Source organism: Pecten maximus, chromosome 14 (genome assembly GCF_902652985.1).
Source record: "Pecten maximus chromosome 14, xPecMax1.1, whole genome shotgun sequence".
Lineage (NCBI taxonomy): Eukaryota > Metazoa > Mollusca > Bivalvia > Pectinida > Pectinidae > Pecten > Pecten maximus.
The window spans coordinates 32,640,403-32,661,937 of NC_047028.1; the positions used below are offsets into that span (position 1 = coordinate 32,640,403).

General features: G+C 34.2%; 1 protein-coding gene and 1 long non-coding RNA gene across 2 annotated transcripts; both read right to left on the reverse strand.

The window, feature by feature from the left end:
* Positions 1–248: 248 nt before the first annotated feature.
* On the reverse strand, positions 249–3,279 carry LOC117342836. The gene is made up of 2 exons (XR_004535908.1): positions 2,530–3,279; positions 249–1,000 (listed from the first exon to the last, which is right to left on the reverse strand). It is a non-coding gene; the product is annotated as an uncharacterized LOC117342836 (long non-coding RNA).
* A 2,520-nt stretch (positions 3,280–5,799) lies between these two features.
* On the reverse strand, positions 5,800–21,494 carry LOC117342378 (ubiquitin-associated domain-containing protein 2-like). The gene is made up of 10 exons (XM_033904530.1): positions 21,418–21,494; positions 19,273–19,400; positions 17,857–17,976; positions 17,294–17,397; positions 14,765–14,885; positions 13,783–13,830; positions 12,637–12,888; positions 11,956–12,028; positions 9,286–9,332; positions 5,800–8,538 (listed from the first exon to the last, which is right to left on the reverse strand). Exons 1-10 carry the CDS (start codon positions 21,458–21,460, stop codon positions 8,428–8,430), a joined length of 1,047 nt encoding a protein of 348 aa, XP_033760421.1. The 5' UTR covers positions 21,461–21,494; the 3' UTR covers positions 5,800–8,427.
* Positions 21,495–21,535: the final 41 nt, after the last annotated feature.

Here is a 21,535-nt window from a genome sequence, read left to right on the forward strand (position 1 = left end):
TAATTCTGCTACTAGTTTATCTGTGACTGCAGAAATACATGTACTGTTTCAATACATAACCAGATCAGTTCCATGTTAATTAAAATGCAAAGTTTGTTCAACCTGCTGAACACCAACAATGTTGGATGAATGATATCTTTATGTATACATTTAATTTTACTGTATTTTTCCATTACCTGTTACATGCACAACTGAGCTTGAATGAACTTTGCATTATGAAAGAGAAAAGAAATATTACAAACAAGTTATACAACATTACACAAACATTTTAATTTGAGACCATAACTGTCTATTTAATTCTATTCCATACCACAGAAACATCACTATAACAAATTGGGATCACATTCATTCATACTATAACAATTAAGTCCTTCATATTCACCCATACTATAATAATAGAGTCCTTCACATTCACTCATAATATAATAATAGAGTCCTTCACATTCACCCATACTATAACAATAGAATCCTTCACAAATACTTTGATAGGTAGTGACAGTATCAAGCTTTAGTGTTATAATAAAAAGATATCAGAATTCCTGTCATCTTTACTGTACTCATTCTCAATTGTTAGACTCTCCAATTACTACTTACACATCTTGCTTGTATACGAAGTTAAAACCAGTTTTACATAGTGTTTGTAGTCTTAATTAAACAAATACACTGTATCAAATTGATTTACTCTTGTGCACCAAGCACTAACATACATGAACACACACACACTGCTCCATAATCTGGTGTTTAAACCATATTTAAACTATCTGGTACATGCATTTTAAGCTAACATTAGCAATATCATGACAAGGAAACTTGTCGAAATAACATTATTTAATACATAATGTCTAATTTAACTATTTCTCATATCACTTGCACATAGTGTACATCAGTATCTGTATACAGCTGTACTTCCTATTTGAAGAAACAGGTTGCCGATCCCCAAGCTTGGTCCTTTTATTGCACAAAATGCAAGGGTAACTCTTGGGACCAGCCCCAGGCATTTCTGAAATAAACAAGTTTGTAATTTAGTTTATTCATCAACAATTGTACAATTATATGTAAATGATATAGATACTGTTATACATATATACATAAGTCTGTCTTTTCTTTTCAGTCCACCAGATGATAAGATATCTGTATCTTAATTAAAGATCTGTTTATTTGAAATAACATATCAATATGATTTGAAAAGGTATCAGTATTTAGAAGAAAACAGAGAAATCTTTATCTTCATTAGAATAGAGATTTCAGTAGTTTGATTAGTTATCAGCATTGAAATACAAAATGAATAACATATATCTGTGTTTCCAAACAAAGATATTTATAGTTGTTGGGGAAAAAAGTTATCTATATGAAATGCAGAAACATCTACTTAAATAGATAATTTTGATACATTTATTTGGATAGAGATATCTCTGGTACATGTATTTTCCATTCACATATTTAATGCATATTTTATTATGAAATTTAATATCTGAATACAAATCTACGCATCAATTAAGTAAAAATTACAACAAAATTCTTAATTCTTAAAATCATTAATTACATACTTGATGAGTATTTTGACATACTTTTTTTACATCATGTCTGCTTGTCAAAATGTCTAATGTCTGGTGTTGGTGGTCAAAGAAAACATAGACCATGTTATGACAATTGCTCACATGATTAATACAGTAATGAAAAAGTTATCAAACTATAAGAGACTAAAATTGAACATGTTATCTTGTTTCATGGATATTCTAATAAGGTCAAATGACAAATTGTAGGAAATGATCCCTCTAAATACATGTATACCAGGTTGTATGAAACATTTACCTAAATAATGCAATAGAAACCTGTGCACAATAATTTGATGTTAGTTCAACAAAGGTGTTTTTCTTGTGTATGTAAACTAGATTCTCTACGGTTTTTTTTCAATTTTGCATGAGAGAATAATTGAAAATTTTAATCAAAAAATTGAAAAGATAAAAAAAAATAATAATAAAAGAATACATCCAACCGGCATCGAACTTCAGACCTTTTGCTATAGCGAGCCGACTGTGCTACACACTAACTAACTTCCGGTTTGTACGAAACGTTTTATTTTGGACAGTTTCCTTTTTCACAAATGGTAGATTCTACCTAGTAAATAATTAGAAAATATGCTGTGTGTTTTCTTCATAGTAAAGGGTATGGGAAAACATATATTTCAGTGACTTGGAGATGTCTTACAAAGTCGGGATCGAGGGAGAAGTTTTCCGTTTGGTAGTGATTGAAATGATCTGACATTTTCGTTAACTTATCAAACATGTCGGCCTGAGAAAATAACGCAATTTACAGTCAAATGTATTTTTAAGTATTATTTCTTTACTGCATATTGTTCGTTTGTATATGTGATAATAGGATATATAAGCTACTACGATCATAAACAATCTGAACAGGCCGGCCCCTGGCGGTGAGCCTTCCCTGTCCAGTCGTACAGTACGTGACTACTACATACGACCTTCGTACAAAAACTGGTTAATTACATACAAACACAACATAAAAACATACCTGAACCCTGCATCACATCTGCTGAATCAGCTCATTTTTCATTGTTGGTATATATACATAAAACGTGGAGAAGATCGTAGACAGACAAGCGAAAGCACTCGTCAAAACTTCTTCGTCAACATGTAAACAAACGACAGGTTATGTCTAATAATTTGAAGCTGGAATGATTTCAGAATATCCGGACTGGCCACGGAATTTATACAAGTCATTTAATTAACTACATGCGTTATATAGTTTATTTGTGCGTGCAAATTGGTATGTATGATTTTGAAAACAATATTTTAAATAATTTTTATGTCTGACATGTAGCCAAATAATTATATATCATTTTCTGTTTTACAGTCCGGATTTCTAGTAAACCGATCATAGTATTATAATTACCCCGAGTACCGATCGCATCGTATTTTTGACACAAAGAGTGAAAAAAAGATGTGGCCGCAGGCGTGCCCTTCTACCAAACTGATACCATAAATTAATTACAGTATGATAAATTTTTTCTCAAAGTTTTATAAAAGGGCACACCTGCGGCCAACAATAAAACAGCAGTTAAAGGTCTGCAAACCAGCTAATTTTCAGAAATACGCTGGTTCCTATGGAAACTAAGGACGCGAAAATTCCTCTTTCGGCGAATATTAATCACAAAAGAATTAATTACGAAAAATATTACATACTTTAGAAGGTAAAATCAACAACACATGGTTAAGATACTAGATTTTATTTTTTATCAAATCTGGGGCCGATTTCACCCCCAAACGGACTTTATCCTTTGACAATGGTGCTTAATTGCTTAATGACAAAGGTAATATATTTTCTTACTTTGTTTGACAACCAAGCCAAATGCCATGAAACTGAGCCTTTTAAACTGTTTAAAGGAAGAAGAAGTTGATGTTAAATGGACGAGGAAAACATGCTGCCCTGCAGGATAAACATCTCACTTCCTCTTCAGCACACGAGTAAAAAATAAGAGCAAGGTAATTGTTGACCTAGTCAGAACTCCAGTACCTATCTAGTATAAACAAGCATTGCCTTGTGTTGCCTTTTGTGGCCACAGGTCACCTTTTGATATTCTGATGGCTGTGGGATATTTAAATCTGTCCGCCATCCGTCCGTTTTGCGTTGCCGGTAAACAGTCCTTGTTTTCACGAGAAATACGGGGAAGATCATATGTAGGCAAGGTCGGATAGAGGATTTTCAGTTACAGACTAATAAGGCCAAAAATTTTAGCAGGTAAATCCCAATCCCAAGCTGAGCCAAATTGATCATTGATTTTGAGTCCGATCCAGAAGTTTGTTATTGCTATTTCTTGAGAATCACTAGAAGGAGTTTTTTTCAGATTTAAATGTAGGTACCTCATGGTCCCAAGTTGTGCCTAACTGATTTTGAGTCTGACCTAGAAGACGGAATGGTCGCCATGTGACCATCTTTGATTTTGATAGTTGATTACAGGAATGATTTTTCTGTTACCTTCATGAGCAGGTTCCACTTGGCCCCCTATTGTAGCTGTGGCCTTTTGATTCGAATATGATACGGGAAACAAAACGGCAGCTAGACAGCTATCCTGATTTTGATATTGAAAGTTTATTATTTAAAAGCACTTGAAGGATGTTTCTGAATACGTATGAGTAGGACTCCCATTCTTCCTTGTGTCCAATCAGTTCTATGACTGATCAGGAAAAGAAAATATTTGACATAGGGTCATCTTGAATTTTGACAGTTGAAATTTTTAGAATTTTTTCTCAGAAAGTTCTTTTATCCATCTAAGGCTTCATATGTAGTTACCCTTGTTATGAAATAATCAAGAGGAATCCAAAAGGGAAAATTACAGAGAGGTCAGCCTGTCATAGGACCAACAAAGATCATTTAATTAATGGGCACCAAGATCGCTTTGTGATCTCATCAGCTTGCACATTAAGAGTTTATTTTACCTGGAATGATTCATACACGATGTATGATAATAAGTATATATCATAAATATTTTCAACAAAATTTAAAATATGTTCAAAAGAAATTGCTGTTTTCTTTAACTTATAAATTGCAGAAAGCATGAATAACTTTTTAATGAAATTGAAAATAAACATTAAACTTTGACTTTGCATATTATTTTTATTAAAAATATTCAGACCAACAACACAAATGACGTACATTTTCTTCTCTTTCATCCATAAAGCCAATGGCTGATATCGAGATAATCGGGTGATGGTATCATTACATAGTTCATTCAGAGTCTTTACAACGACAATTAGCTGTAAACACACTGAATCGTAACAAGGAACATACAATGTATGTACAAGAATGGCATCAAAAGTCAATCTCAAGGTACTTAGTAGGGTCAAATTATGTGTATTATATATGTAACAGAGCGCAGGATTAATTAAATTTAAATCACTGCCTCCGCTAGGGATCGAACCCGAGACCTCTGGCTTACTAGTCTTACGCTCAACCGATCGAGCTAAAGAGAAGATCTCTCTAGCCGAGCGGTATATTGCGGCTACTATTTACCAGGGTTACATACTCCCCCTCCAGGAAAGAACTCATCCTCGAGATTCCAGGGGTAACAGCGATGTTTTCACAAGCAGCGATGAGTATCATTCCCGGGTCCCTACATGGGCACCAATGTAACAGAGCGCAGGATTAATTAAATTTAAATCACTGCCTCCGCTGGGACCTCTGGCTTACTAGTCTTACGCTCAACCGATCGAGCTAAAGAGAAGATCTCTCTAGCCGAGCGGTATATTGCGGCTAGTATTTACCAGGGTTACATATAGATCATAATTATACAACATACGCTCGCTCCAATTGGTATATTTCGGATAACAACCAATCGATTTGATTGACAAGGGAGGCAACTCCTGCTAACTTGTATACGATATGCAACTGTTAACAACTCATTTGATTTCCTTCAACAGTTGAATATTGTTTCTTGACACATAATATCTCTGAAAGTTACTGTATTTGAGGCTTAAAACAATATTAGAATTTGGATTGATGCATTTGAATTATTTTACACTTATTCTAGTTTTTACTTTTGAAAAACTAAGCCTTTAGATTTTGTGTGTGATATTGGTGAAAAGCCAAAAAATTCTAGTTATAAATCTATAAATATCATTGTCAAACTTTCTTTTTCAGACAATTAAACTTTCACTGTAATGTTTTTCCTGAAATAGTTACCTGATTCAAATTTGTCAGTGAAAATATAAGCCTTATGAAAAACAAAAATATTTTTTTAAGCTGAGAAGAATGACCTCCACCTATTAAAAAGTCTAGAATGCCAATTGGTTTTTTCGTTTTTTATTTTAAATAATTACATTTCCGCCATAAAATATAATAGCAAACTATCAAACTAGTAAAATAATCCCTACATGTATAGCACTTTTGCAGATAAACATGTACACTGATGAAAACACGGAAAATAAGTCACTGTATAAAAACAAGAAATCCCAGGAGGATCAAGGCACCCACCATTGAATGATCTTTATTAGTTCTATGTCAGACTTATCTAGCTTCTTCCTTCTTTTCCTTTTAATGATATGATAACACAAATGAAATCCTTGATGGCCAACTGTTGGCCATTTTGTTTTTCTGAACAAAAAATAAAAATTGAATTGGCACAACTAGGGACCAAGGGGAACCTAAGCATGAAGTTTGAGGAATATCCCCCCAGTAATCTTTTAGAAATGGCGAAAACAAGGAATGTTTACAGATGGATGGACAACAGACAGAGGGCAGACGGAAGACTGATGGACCACGGAAGCAGGGCAATTTGATCAGCAAACTATCTGATGATGGTGGGCTAATGACCAATCAGAAAGCTTGATACAAAAGTATATCGATGAGATCAATATTGTTAGCCTTTTCAATGGATTTTGGACATACTTTTTTGTCCGGTTTTATTTTAGAAGTTTGTATGTAAGGAAAATGCAACATAATTAATCAATGTCTTCATCAGTAATTACTATCTATAATCCAGCAGATATCAATTTGTTTTCCCTAACAAAATCACCGACTTCATATTCCAACTAGATGCTTATGGGCCTAAATGGCCATCTGACTTCAATAGACTCTTACTATTACTATTGTAGTATGCATACTCAAAAGTAGTAATGAAAATTGTGATTGTACAATACAGAATGTTGGCCATGGCAGCCATCTTAGATTACTGAGAAACCCAAAAACAGCAACACTTGGTCAAAATCATCTTGGCATCATTTCAGGCAAGTTTCAATTAAAAACAACTGGTGGAACTAGAGAAGAAGTTTTAAATGTGATTTCAAACAGCCATCTTGGATTTCAGACTGAACTGAAATGTAGGATCATTTCCGGAAGTTAAGTGCTGAATCCCACAGGTATAACTTGAGAAAAATTTCAAAATGTTGTTTTGAAATGGTTTAGTAGGTGGACATGGCAGCTATCTTAGACTTTGGAGCAACCCAAATCCCACTGGTGGAACTTAAGAAAAAGTTCAAAATTTGTGTTATTCAGGAAAACCATGACTGCCCAATCAAATAACAAAATGGACCCTGTAGCTGCAGTGTCAAAGTTCTAACCAGACAAAAGAATAACAACACTTTCTCAGCTTCTCTTCCTTAACATCCTCAACAATTTTCAGCTCAATGGCACCAGTGGAAATGGAGAAGAAGTTAAAAGTGTGTTTTTCAAGATGGCAGCCATGGTGGCTATCTTTGATTTTGGACCACCTCGAAAAATAACAGCACTTGCTTGAGACCATTTCAGGAGTGTCAGAGCTGAATCCCAAAGGAACTTGAAAAGAAGTTAAAAAATGTCTACTGTGACTGCCATGTCATACATTTGTCAAGTTAAAAAGAAACAAAAAAACAACAACAACACTTTGTTTGCTTCCCCTCCTCAACATTCCTACCAATTTTCAGTACCAGTGGAACTGGAGAAAAAGCTTAAAATATGTTGGGTTTTTTTTCTTCAAAAAGGACAGCATCTTAGATTTGAGACCAACTTGAAAAATAGCAACACTTGGTGAGAATCATGTCATTGTAATTCAAGGTAAACTGAATCCCAGGGATGGAACTTGAAAAGTGAAAAGTTTACACAGCGCACGATGATGGACCAAAAACAATGGCTATAGGTCATCCTGACCCGTCAGGTTAGATGACCAAATAAGAAATATGACATTACTTATGGCTATTAAATATACTGATTATATAAAAACTGTTAATACATATCAAAATTAATGAGATGTACATATCATATATAGACATCTACATCTTTTAATGATCACTTTCATTTCATACACTTCAATATCAATAAATTTTACCTTAAAGGGAATGAATACATAGCATGTACAAACCATATATTGATCTTCTTCACAGATAAATACTAGTTAAATGTCATTGCAGAAATTTTTATGTTCATGCGTGATGTTTATTTTTCTGAATGTAAACTGAATTTTGCATCAACTGCTATTAAGACAAATATACATCTGTCCTTCTAGCCAGGTTGAAGAGCCTCACTATACAGACAGACCACAGAGAAAAACCATGTGGTCGGACAGGTCATCTCTGTATCCTTGTGATAAGTCTATTATATGTTTGGTGACCAACAAGACTTTAAAAGAACTCAGGAATTTGAAGCCTCAATAATTTTCTTTCAGCTGGGTCAGAACCTTGTAGTTATATTAATCACATTTGTAACACACAACCAGTCTTATACAGGAAACTGTAGGTAAACAGTGTAAAAAGAATTATGCTTGGTAAACAATCGAGTTACTACAAAGATACAAGTTCAGTGAAGTAGCAGCTACGTATTCTCCCGAGAAGTCACGACTCATCCTTGGAACAAATTATGAATCATGAGAAATAAAGCTTGATGAGCAGCTAGGTCTCCCCAACATGAGACAAATGTACTTTGGCAAAATTTTAACCTTCGTTAGGATTCTTGCAGCAGAATATTTGTGGCAGCACTGACATTGTTGTTGGATGCTTGTAATGCTTCCCGAACCCTGTCGGCACCAAATCCCATATCAAGTAAGTGCTGAACCTGAAAGGAAAACGATAAAATTAAGTTACAGTTTTACTATACATTGTATTCAACTAAACAAGAGGCCCAGTGGGCCTAAAGATTATGTCATCTGAGTTATGATGTGTACACTAAGTCTGATAAATGATGTTTTGCTTTTAAAACAACATTAAACACATCTCAGCACTGTGACCTTGAAATTTATAATTTAAGGTCATTTATTTGAACAAACTTATAAGACCTTTATCCATTCACAGCATGCTACTATTTTAAAGATTATAAGACATTTGACCCCTGTGACATTGAAAGTAGTTCAAGGTCATTCATTTGAACAAACATGGAAAAGGAAGCCATTGATCCCAGCATACTACTGTACCAACATCAAGACCCTGGGCCTATTGATTATCGAAAAGAAGTCTAAACAATTGTTTTTGGAATGCCCTTATTAGGCTTTTAACTACGTTACCAAGTTTAAAGAAAATCCATTAACATTTGTTGTAGTTATTGCAAGGAAATGTAGTGTGACAGAGGTACATAAGGTCAGACGGACGGACAGACAATTCCAAATCAATATCCCCTGTTTCAGTGAATAAGTACCTTGAATCCACAGATCTATAGACTACAGTGCTGTAAGACAACATTCTAACATAAAGCTGTCTGGCTTTATCTCTATAACAACACTGTCACACAATTCACATTTCTGTGCTTGTTATAATGAACCTGATAAAATTGTTTGTAAATTTTCATGTTTTTCAATCTATATCTTACATTTTCCTCTGAGATTGGCTCTGCTTGTCCTGGTGGATTGTCTCCCCCTGAAAATGTCAGCATACATGTGAGTCATACACTTCGATATCAATCTATTTTTGCCTTGTCCAAATATTATGTATAACACTTAACATACTTAATACCATCAACTGAACATAGTATTTTCTTATAGAATAGATGATTGATGCAGAATAAAAAGCTAATCTCTAAAATTGTATTCTATTAAAAAAATGGTGTCCCTATACTTTAGATTAACAATGTACAGTGGAACTTCGTTAACTCGAACTCGGATAACTCGAATACCCCGCTTAACTCGAAGTACATCGTCGGTCCCGGCCGAATTCTCTCTTTATCTTAGTAAAAAAAACTCTGAAAACTCGAACTCGGATAACTCGAAAAACTCGGATAATACGAAGTGAAAATTTGGTCCCAACAATAAAAATCCTATTTGAAATGAACGAATAACTCGAAGTTTAATTTTCGTTGATCAGTGGTAAACGCCGACATTTTTTAAGAGCTAAATTCCGTTTGTAATACTGAACATATCGGCACTACATGCCATTATAAGTGTTTCATAAATTCATAAAAGAAATTGTCGGTTGAATCTTATTACAACAAGTCTTGGTGATAAAAAGTACTGCTTTACTTACATCAAGTAATTTCCTAAGGCGGTCGCCGATATTAATTCTAGTACACACGATAGTCAACAACTCATCTACCCGCTCGCTCAAGCGGAACTAATCTCTGACACACCGGTAGATCTACCCGGCTGATGTTTTTACAGGTGTAGAAATGAAACAGTCACCGGCGCCTATTAAATCTTTAAACTGCTGAAACAATAGCGTAATTACTGCCGAGGTGTTCAGAGTACAACTGTAACGGTCAGTGCTGTCTATTAAATCGGATAAAACGTCAACTCAGTCACGGTAACATTTTATACGCACATGCGCAGCCCAACTTCCGGTGCTAATACACATGGAAATGGCGTGGTTATCAATTAAAAGTAAGTAGGCCGATCAAACAGTATTTTATATGTCCAATAAAAGGTAGTGGTTCGGTTACGTTTTGCATGCAATCTATGTTAAACTTAAATGGTTATTTGATTTGACATGAATAACTTGTTATTTTGTCGAATTCCGTTTTATCGTTTACCTTTTGCAAACATGACTTGCACATCAGATCGTTATTGAAGTGACTAAGTGAAAGAAACTTTATCGTGACTGTATATCGGCAAAACTACACCAAATTACAAGTGACATAACGAAACATTACATATATATTTACATGTATTGACCAGTCTTCACACTAAAGTGATGAGCGACAGAGCGGAGTTATAATGATTATATAATATTGACAAATATTGACCAAACTTTTCACCAAAAATGATAACTCGCTTAATTCGAACACTCGGATAACTCGAAGTTTTTTCGTGGTCCCGTCGACTTCGAGTTAACGAAGTTCCACTGTATATACAAAACCAGAGATCCCAGACAGATCTTGGTGCCCACCATTGAATGAGCTTTATTTGCTCTATGAATGATCCTTTCTCTAATTTGATCATCCAATCACAATGAAGCCTTCACACGAAATCTAAAAGACATCTTAGTTTGAGAAAAATCCCTCCAGTACGTTTCAAAAAATACAGATAACAATCTTTCAAATGTCAAATCAAACATGGCCGTCTGTTTGCCTTCTTGTTTCTAGATCCAACTGAAAAGCAACTGGCACAACAAGGGGCCAAGGGGAACCCAAATATGAAGTTTGAGAAAAATCCTTTAGGTGCTTCTCTAGAAATAGCAATAACAAGAATTGTTTATGGACGGACGCAGGGCAGTTTGAATCAAAAGATTCAAGAGAGTGCAAAATAGACCCAAACCATTTTTTTTTGTTTTCATGAATCATTTTCTACCTTAACCAAATCAGGGTCTACATCAATAACAAATAATGCATGAACAAAAATGAAACAAGAGGCCCATGGGCCTTAACAGTCTCCCGAGTTCTAATATAATTTTGACCCTTCCCAGCAGCCCTGGGGATCAGTTAGGGCTAATATATGCGTATACCATCAATGAAACAAGAGGCCCATAGGCCTTAACAGTCTCCTGAGTTCTAATATAATTTTGACCCATTTTGACCTTGCCCAGCAGCCCTAGGGATCAGTCAGGGCTAATATATGCGCATACCATCAAACTGATAATTCTACCCAAGTTGTAATTTTTTGCAATGACAGTTGAACAAATTATGGTCAAAAATGTGATTTCTCATGTATAAACTAATAGCAAATTTTACTGCCTCACCAAAGCAAAATGTGAGACCCCAGGGTCAGGAAATAAAATAGTTTTACTTATGAAGCACCTTAAAACTATATCTTCTATTTGATTTTACTATATCTAGGTTTTTAAAGAAATATTTCTGTAATTTCAGTCAATTTGGCCCATTTTGACCTGCCTAATTATACCCTGGTGGGTAGGGACTATATAATTCACAAATCATAGTTGATGTTTGGCCATGGATTTTAAGGTTCCTACAAAATTTCATTCAAATTAATTCAGGGGTTTCTGAGAAAAATTTTAAAATGTAACTTGTTTATGGAAGCACGACGGACAACAATCCATTAGAATATGTCACTAGACTTCGTCACAGGTGAGCTAAATAATCAGGTAAACTTACCTATGTTTAATCTGTTGCGTAATCCTCCAATATCTATTTGGTTTCCAAACAGTCCTGGACCATTTACCAAATTCTACAAAGATGACACCAGTACAGAGAAAATCAAGCTCCACATTACGTTGTGTAAGTTGCAATGTTTTCTATGTTTTTTAATTAAAATATGAAGTTAAGTATTTACATACTATAATTGTATATACATTTCAAACCTGCTCTAATGGCCACCTTGAATAAGCGGCCACCTCCATTAAGAGGCCAGTCTTTGGTCCGCCAGATGGAAAACACTTATATAATAAACTCTTAAATAAGCGGTCACCTGTCTAATGTGGCCAACGCCCACAAAAATCTGCCCCAAGTTGTTGTATTGCTCTGTATTAAGCGGACATTTTGTTCGGAAGTAGACATCCACGATGATCACATGACCAGGTATTTTTTTTATCAAATTCATCAAAACTTTGATCTTTGTTGGTTTTCATTTCAAAATACACAGGGCATGGTATAGTGTTATCAATATCAATAAGTGCATTTTAATATGATAAATTCAATAAACTGTTGAAAAATTGGGCAACAGGCTGTTTCTGGCCAACCTGGTTTAAGCAGCCAATATCTGTCGGTCCCTTGGGTGGCCGCTTAATACAGGTTTGACTGTACATGAATACTAAAAGATCATGCCTTTTCCCCTACCTGAGCCACGTTGGGATTTTGGCCTTGTTGTTGTTGCTGAACAGCCTGCCAAATCATCTGTTGTTCTAGATTTTCCATCTGCTCCTGTCGTTGAAGTTCTAGTGTCGCTCCCATGGGAGTTGTATCCCCCGGAGGGACTTTTGACTCCAGTATCCGTCCTAGAATACTATGACTTACACTAGCTACAAACTTAGGTATCGTCAGTGCTGTTTGTAATTTCAGAAAATTGTTTCTCCATAAGATACCACAAAACTGAAATGCATAGAGTGTTTTGGTAATTTATCTATTCAAATCAGCAAGTTGTGATATGCAAATGTCAAAAAGATGGAACAGTGTAGTGGACTAGTTTATCAGTTATTGTAACACAAGAGGCCCAGAGGGCCTGCATTGCTCACCTGGATATTTAAGTAATTATGACAAAATACTTTAAGTTACATTTCAAATATTTTCCTACTTTTTGAACTGCTTCTCCCAAGTTCCCAACAATGGTTCAAACTACAAGTGGACTAAATCATGTCATTCTTGAAAAAGAAAAAAGGTTGTTTCCGCTTTTGATATATTTCCCTTATTGGGCCCCCTTTCATAACATACAAACATACAATATTGCCACATAATTCTCCAGACCAAATTTCATCAAAATCCATTTACTTGTTCAGTACTATTAGTATTTAAAAAAAGATTACCCCTTTGGACCAGGTGAGCTAAAAAATTGTTAATAATGAAATTTTTACAAAGGGCGATAACTCTATAAGTTACCATTGAATAATTTGAATTTTCGAACTCATCCAAGATCATGTTGATATAGTGCTGCATACAAAGTTTCTTTAAATTTGACTAATATTTTCTTCAGCTATCGTGTTCACAAGGTCCAACAACAATATCATTACAAAGGGCAAATAACTCTAACACTGTAACTTACTGTCGAATGATTTCCATTTTCATAATTGCCCGAGATCTTGTCAAAATATGGTTGCATACTAAATTTCATCAAGCTTGGTTGATATCTACTTCAGTTATCATGATCACAAGGCCCAATAATAGTCAAATACTTTCCATTTTCAAACTGGTTCAAGATCTTGTTGATATTTAACTGCATACACGCCAAAATTATTTAAAAATCAAGATTTAGGTTGATTAAACACTTACCAGACCACAAACTGCAACTATGACAGACTCTGCTGATCCACTGGCCAACTATGAATACAAAACAAATTATAGGAATCAACGCATATCTCCTTCATTTTATAGAGAATACATGGTTATAGTATCTTGCAATACAAGGTTTATTTTTGGCGAGGGTTAGGAAAGACGAAATGGCGAGTCATCTCGTCTTTCTGTTCCGAGCCAAAAGTAAACCTTGTATTGTAAGATACTAACCACGTATTCTGTTTATCCTGCAACAATATTCTACGATTTGAAGACATTCAAAACAAGTAAATTACCGATTTGTTTACCTCACTCGGCACAAGTGACTCCGAGTGACGTGAACGGCTACATCGCGCAGGAAAATATCCATTCATTAATGCCACTTGTTTGTATTTACTACCACAAAACTATCAATGTGCCATTAAAAAATAGTTCCACACTTTTTATGTAAATCAAGAGTTCAGTTTCACTTAACATGCAGCTTACCTGTAGCTCTAGAAACTACATTGTACCAAAAGGACATCTTACCTGTAGCCCTAGAAAGTACTGTAAGGACATCTTACCTGTAGTCCTAGAAAGTACTGGAAGTACATCTTACCTGTAGCCCTAGAAAGTACTGTAAGGACATCTTACCTGTAGCTCTTGAAAGTACTGGAAGTACATCTTACCTGTAGTCCTAGAAAGTACTGTAAGGACATCTTACCTGTAACCCCAGAAAGTACTGATTGACATCTTACCTGTAGTCCTAGAAAGTACTGGAAGGACATCTTACCTGTAACCCTAGAAAGTACTTGAAGGACATCTTACCTGTAGCTTTAGAAAGTACTGGAAGGACATCTTACCTGTAGCCCTAGAAAGTACAGGAAGGACATCTTACCTGTAGCCCTAGAAAGTACTGGAAGGACATCTTACTTGTAGCCCTAGAAAGTACTGGAAGGACATCTTACCTGTAGCCCTAGAAAGTACTGGAAGGACATCTTACCTGTAGTCCTAGAAAGTACTGGAAGGATTTGCCAGTGACAGGTACACCCAGAATATGGCCAAGTGCTACTCGTGGGATGTCAAAATGATACGGTATAAACAGTGGATAGACCATGCACATTCTGTAATAAAGAGTTTAATTATTTACGTAATTATTACTATAGTAAAATAATTAAATAAACAAATTATTATCAATACATTTCCATAATCATTTTCTCAATATCTTAGACTTTTTGGCAAAAACATGCATTTTAAAAAAACAACAACATTATTTTAAAATTTAAGGATGAAAAATGACACAAATATCTGTGAATGTTTAGTGTTTACAGGGAGAATCCTATCTTAGTTGAGAAACTTTACCTACAAGCAAAAATTACTTTTGGGGACATTTTTATTTCACCAAAATATGGAAATTCAAACTTTGCTTCAATTAAACTATTATGTCATTAATGAAATCATATAATCTTAATACTGCAGTCATAGACTGTGGTAAATATTAGACTATGAACGAATTAAAAAATGAAAATAGAAATAATACAACATACATATTATTGTAATTTTTCTTTTTGTCACATAAACATGAGTAATTTCCCCTTTATATTTCATCAAAGATGAGTAATTTCTCCTTTATATTTCATCAAAGATGAGTAATTTCTCCTTTATATTTCATCAAAGATGAGTAATTTCCCCTTTATATTTCATCAAAGAAGAGTAATTTCCCCTTTATTTTTCATCAAAGAAGAGTAATTTCCCCTTTATTTTTCATCAAAGAAGAGTAATTTCCCCTATATATTTCATCAAAGAAGAGTTATTTCCCCTTTATATTTCATCAAAGAAGAGTAATTTCCCCTTTATATTTCATCAAAGAAGAGTTATTTCCCCTATATATTTCATCAAAGAAGAGTAATTTCCCCTATATATTTCATCAAAGAAGAGTTATTTCCCCTTTATATTTCATCAAAGAAGAGTAATTTCCCCTTTATATTTCATCAAAGAAAGTTATTTCCCCTATATATTTCATCAAAGAAGAGTTATTTCCCCTTTATATTTCATCAAAGAAGAGTAATTTCCCCTTTATATTTCATCAAAGAAGAGTTATTTCCCCTATATATTTCATCAAAGAAGAGTTATTTCCCCTATATATTTCATCAAAGAAGAGTTATTTCCCCTATATATTTCATCAAAGAAGAGTAATTTTCCCCTTTATTTTTCATCAAAGAAGAGTAATTTCCCCTTTATATTTCATCAAAGAGTAATCTCCCCTATATATTTCATCAAAGAAGAGTTATTTCCCCTTTATATTTCATCAAAGAAGAGTAATTTCCCCTTTATATTTCATCAAAGAAGAGTTATTTCCCCTATATATTTCATCAAAGAAGAGTAATTTCCCCTATATATTTCATCAAAGAAGAGTTATTTCCCCTTTATATTTCATCAAAGAAGAGTAATTTCCCCTTTATATTTCATCAAAGAAGAGTTATTTCCCCTATATATTTCATCAAAGAAGAGTTATTTCCCCTTTATATTTCATCAAAGAAGAGTAATTTCCCCTTTATATTTCATCAAAGAAGAGTTATTTCCCCTATATATTTCATCAAAGAAGAGTAATTTCCCCTATATATTTCATCAAAGAAGAGTTATTTCCCCTTTATATTTCATCAAAGAAGAGTAATTTCCCCTTTATATTTCATCAAAGAAGAGTTATTTCCCCTATATATTTCATCAAAGAAGAGTTATTTCCCCTATATATTTCATCAAAGAAGAGTTATTTCCCCTTTATTTTTCATCAAAGAAGAGTAATCTCCCCTTTATATTTCATCAAAGATGAGTTATGTCCCCTTTATATTTTATCATATTCTGTCATTTTCCTGGTGTCACAGACCAACATGGCTCCTGACGACAGTGCTCAATAATTCTTACTAACTGTTCTCAAAGGTAGGTCTGGTGTTCAATTGGAAATCTTTTTCTTGGAAGGTAGCATTTTATGAGTGCTTCATATCACATCAAATCTCCGGATGATAAACAGGAAGACATGGGTTTGTTTATCAAATGCCAAGAAGTTTCAGCACTAATTCAAGGTGGCTTTCCACATTTAACCTTTTTTCAATTTTTGTCTAACAGACTTGTTTGATTCTGTAAGTCATAGAGGATGATGTGATTTTAACCAAATTCCATTCTTTGCCTCCGTGGAAGTAACCAGTACATCTCTCTAGACTAGACTTTGGTCTTCTGATTTGTGCCTTGATTGCCAGTCAGCCATTCTTCAGAACAAACCAGTTTACACACGTGTGCATGTGATTTGTTCCGCAGCACATTTACATAAAGAGAGTGGATCACCGTATTAGAGATTCCCCGTAATCACTGGGCAGAGTCACAGTTTTAATTGAATTGATAAAGAACTACAGCACTGATTCTGACATGATATAATCACTATTTTCATCATTCATCATATTTTTTCAATTTTATTATAATTCATATGTTACGAAAACATAAAGAAGATTAATAAGTTCAAGAAAAATAAAATACTTACGGTCCTGATGGCAACAGTTCAATTTTGAATCCCAGCCATTTCAAGAAGAAGGCAGCATTCATTTCCAGCGCAGTTCCTATGACAAATGTTGCCAACATATGGGACTATAAGAGAAACATTAAAAATATCAATATCTAAATGTTGTTAAGTTTTCAATACATTTTGCACAGTATAGTGCTATAAATTAGGTGAAGCTATCAATTATATAACCAGTTATTTTGTCCAGCATATAAAAGGATTAAAGTGATAATGATAATATTGAACATACACATAACCAAACACTCATATCAATTAGTACTGATTTGGGTTATGTTGTGTTCCTATTACAATTACGGTATTGGAAATTTAAATTTTGAATATACATTGGTCCCATATGCCTTGATTTATTGAGATGGTGCTGAGAAATGTTGCAATTCGTCAAGTCAAAAATCCAAATATGTCCTTCTACAGCATGCATTAATCTTCCTATTGTCAGAAAAACACCAGAACATTGGTATGCTTTTTTTTAATGCAGCAATAATGTACTTTATAGTTAATATCTGTTCCAGAAAATCACAACTCACAGCAAATTTGCGGGAACCATAGCGACGCTCAAACACTCGGAAATAGTATATAAGTACAGAACAAACAAATAGGTCCTTGATGTCCAGGAATGCGAGCTTGGAAGTAAACACTCTCCAAAACTGAAAGATGAACAACAAAAATACGTTATTATCATGAAAAGTTTTAAGTATATTCTAATATATCATAAATCATAAATGTTTCAGTTCAACTACAGTGTAATAGTTAAGAGGCCCAGAGGGTCTGTATTGCTCACCTGGATATTTCACTGATTATGGCAAAATAATCTAATCTAAGTTATATCTAAAATATTTTCTTCTTTTGAACTTCCTCTCGCTCCCTACAATGGTTCAAATAAAAGAAGGACAAAATCTTGTCAATGTTGAAAAAGAAAGAAAGTATTTATTTTAAAAGGTTTTTCGCTATATATTCCTTTATTGGGCTCTCTAGCTTTCTCCTGCCCAAAGAGTGCCTCGATCATTCTTTATTTATAAAACATTAAATGTCATTTGCCAAATAATGCTCCAGACCAAATTTCATCAAGTTGTTTAGGGACTAGTAGCGATTTGAAAGATTAACCTCAATTTCACATACTAGGCCCCACCCCTCAGACCCCAGGGGAGCCACACCCTGTGTTTAAACTAAATTTGATCTCCTTTGTCGGATAATGCTACAGACCAAATTTAATCAAAATCCATTAAGGCATTCAGGACTAAAAGGGATTTAGTAAAGGAAATGTTGACAGATATTGGAAGCTGCACTGTTGTATACAGGACAGGTGAGCTAAAAATTGTTAAGTATAATAATATTATTACAAAGGGCAATAAATCTGTAAGTTATTGTGAAATAATTCCCATTTTTGAACTTGTCAGAGATCGTGTTGATTTATATGGCTGAATACAAAGTTACATTAAACTTGGCTGGTATTAACTCGAGTTATCATATTCACAAGGTCCAATAATCATATAATTACAAAGGGCAATAACTCCATAATTTACGGTCAAATAAATTCCATTTTTAAACAGATGGACAGACAGACGCCAGATACCAAAGTATGGCATAAACTCACCTTGGTACTTCGGACAAGGTGAGCTAGTAAAAGAAGAGTTGCTTTATGCTATTGTATATGGTAATGCACAGATGAATGAGCAATTCCAATAAAATCCTATTTGATGTATTTTAAATATAGATCACTGTTCAACAGACCCAGAATCATGGACTTTCAAGTCAGAAATAAATGAAACTCAATTTGGAGATTTCTTATTCAAGTCCATACGGCAAAAATCGAGGATTTTTAAAGAATACATGCAGCCATCCTGAAACACCTGTTGTTCCAATTACATATATACTGTTTTCAGGAAGCATACAACTATTATTTCAATAACTAAACAAAATTATGAGTGTATATATATATATACCTGATGTCTTTCTAATATGGCTGCCTGGCTGTAGAGGAACAGATGTCGGTGATTATGGAGGGGGAAGTTAAGGAGGAAGGATGACAGCAGGGACACTCCTAACAGACCTTTACTGACAGGCGTCTTGTCTGAAATAGAAAAAATAGAAAAATGAAACAGTTTGTCAGTAATTGAGCGGCTATGTGATTGATTATAACCAATTGATGGGCAAACAAGGTTTTAATATTATTTTATGTACATTTCCTTTTCCAGTATCTTAAATATGAAGTTTAAATGGCTGAAATGGACCAAATGTTGAATAAATAATGTGTTCCCATCTTCACTTTTGGATAGAAAGATGGTGTGATGGTCCCAACTATAGAAAAATAACAGTTATTTTTCTATAGTTGGGACCATCACACCATCTTTCTATTATTTTTCTATAGTTGGGACCATCACACCATCTTTCTATCCAAAAGTGAAGATGGGAACACATTATTTATTCAACATTTGGTCCATTTCACCCATGGATGTTAGAGGTACAATAGTTTCAATTCTTTCATTTTTATGGACTATTATTTATAAGTAGGGTTCATACGGATTATGTCAAACCAAATTCAAGGATTTTTCATAGCTATATATAGCTTTTTCAATGTCTTTATGAGATATCCAAGGCTCATTTTACCTGTTATCTAAATCAGCTTGAGAGGAAACAAAAAAAACCATAAAAGAAACTTATAACTATACACTTGATCAAAGTACAGTAACGTCTGTAGGGGAGGCTGTAGACAAAGTTGAATCCAAATGATCAGTGACCAGGGTTTAACTTATCCAAATGAAACCTTAACATTCCAGGATTTTTCAAGGCTGAAGACCAATTTTCAAGGCTTTTTCAGGGCTTAGAATGAAATTCAAGGCTTTTCAAGGCCCAAGATATAATTCAAGGCTTTCTCAAGGCCCTTGCTAACCCTGTATAAAGTTATAAGTCCCTATCAGCAGCATCCCTATTTCATATAATTAATTAGTAGGGACATGTATCTAGGAGTCTAAATATGCTTATAATGATATAAACAAAAGTGCCAATACTGCAAGACAAGGCTAGGAATGTAAATAAATCAGAGACCTCATCAATCTTAGGAAGCCATTTTAAATCTTATTTTTCTGTGACAGTGAATGAAAAATTAACCCCAGAGTCTGATCCCTAGATCATTTATCATTGTCAACAATAAGTGATCTAGGGATTTAATGCTAGGGCTGATTTTTCATTCTGGTCGTAGGAATGTGTGACATAAAATCAATACATTTAGTCCAAGTTTCCTCTGGGCTCTGGCCCTGATCACACTTATATAAATATGCCTGGTGTAGGGCTAGAGTGCACTATATATACTTTATGAAAACGTGGAATTCTCTGACACTGTTTGGTGTCGCTAAGATTTTGATGCAAACACAATAAAATCAGGTGTGACATATATAACACCTACCTTACATATGGATAAATTAGATATATATTTACCCCAAAACACCTATTTAGTCCAATATCAGTGTTATATTCCGTCCGTATAGACCCTTGCTTTATATAATTAATTTCATACACAGAACAATTTGTGTGTAATGACATATACATGCAGACATTTACAGTATGTATCACTATACAAATTATAATTTCTGATACAAATATTTACATACAGTGTATGCATGGTACATGTATGTACATATATTTTATATTATTATCCTCCTATATCTATACGACTAGAAGTTAATGAAATAAATACTACATGAACAACTATACAGAATTTGCCAAAGTGTAAAAAGTATGGATCACTCTTGTAATTTAAGTCATTTAAAGTGTAGAAAGTGGCCTTATTTCTAACATTGTGTAATGACATTAAGATATGTGTAGGATACCATAATTAGAAACAAACAACCTGTGTATATATATTGTGAAGGCTCTTCATCATTTGATCAAATAAAGGGTAGAAAATTAGACGAAACACTATCTCGGTCGGTTATCAGATATAATTACTGCTCCCAACTTGCAGACTTGTCTGGCGGTCATTACTTCTATCAGGGGACGTCATTCATGGAAATGCCATTATGACTAGTGGTTATCTGGAAATGTCTATGTATATATAAATGAATTAGTAATCTAACACCATGTTGTCTTACAAAAGCCTGACGCGCTGTGGATTGGCCCCATGTAGTTGTTCATTGATGGTTCAGGATAAGCCGGAACTCTGTTTTTGTTGTCGGAGTTACGTCCCCTAGGGGATGTAGCATATCCCAT

Excerpts from the sequence above, each read along its gene's own strand:
- LOC117342378 (XM_033904530.1), bottom strand. The coding sequence starts at position 21,460 with ATGAACAACTACATGGGGCCAATCCACAGCGCGTCAGGCTTTT. Across the intron at positions 14,886-17,293 it reads GAACTGTTGCCATCAGGACC|AATGTGCATGGTCTATCCAC; the intron begins GTAAGTATTTTA and ends TCTTTATTACAG. Across the intron at positions 12,889-13,782 it reads TAGTTGCAGTTTGTGGTCTG|TTTTGTGGTATCTTATGGAG; the intron begins GTAAGTGTTTAA and ends TATGCATTTCAG.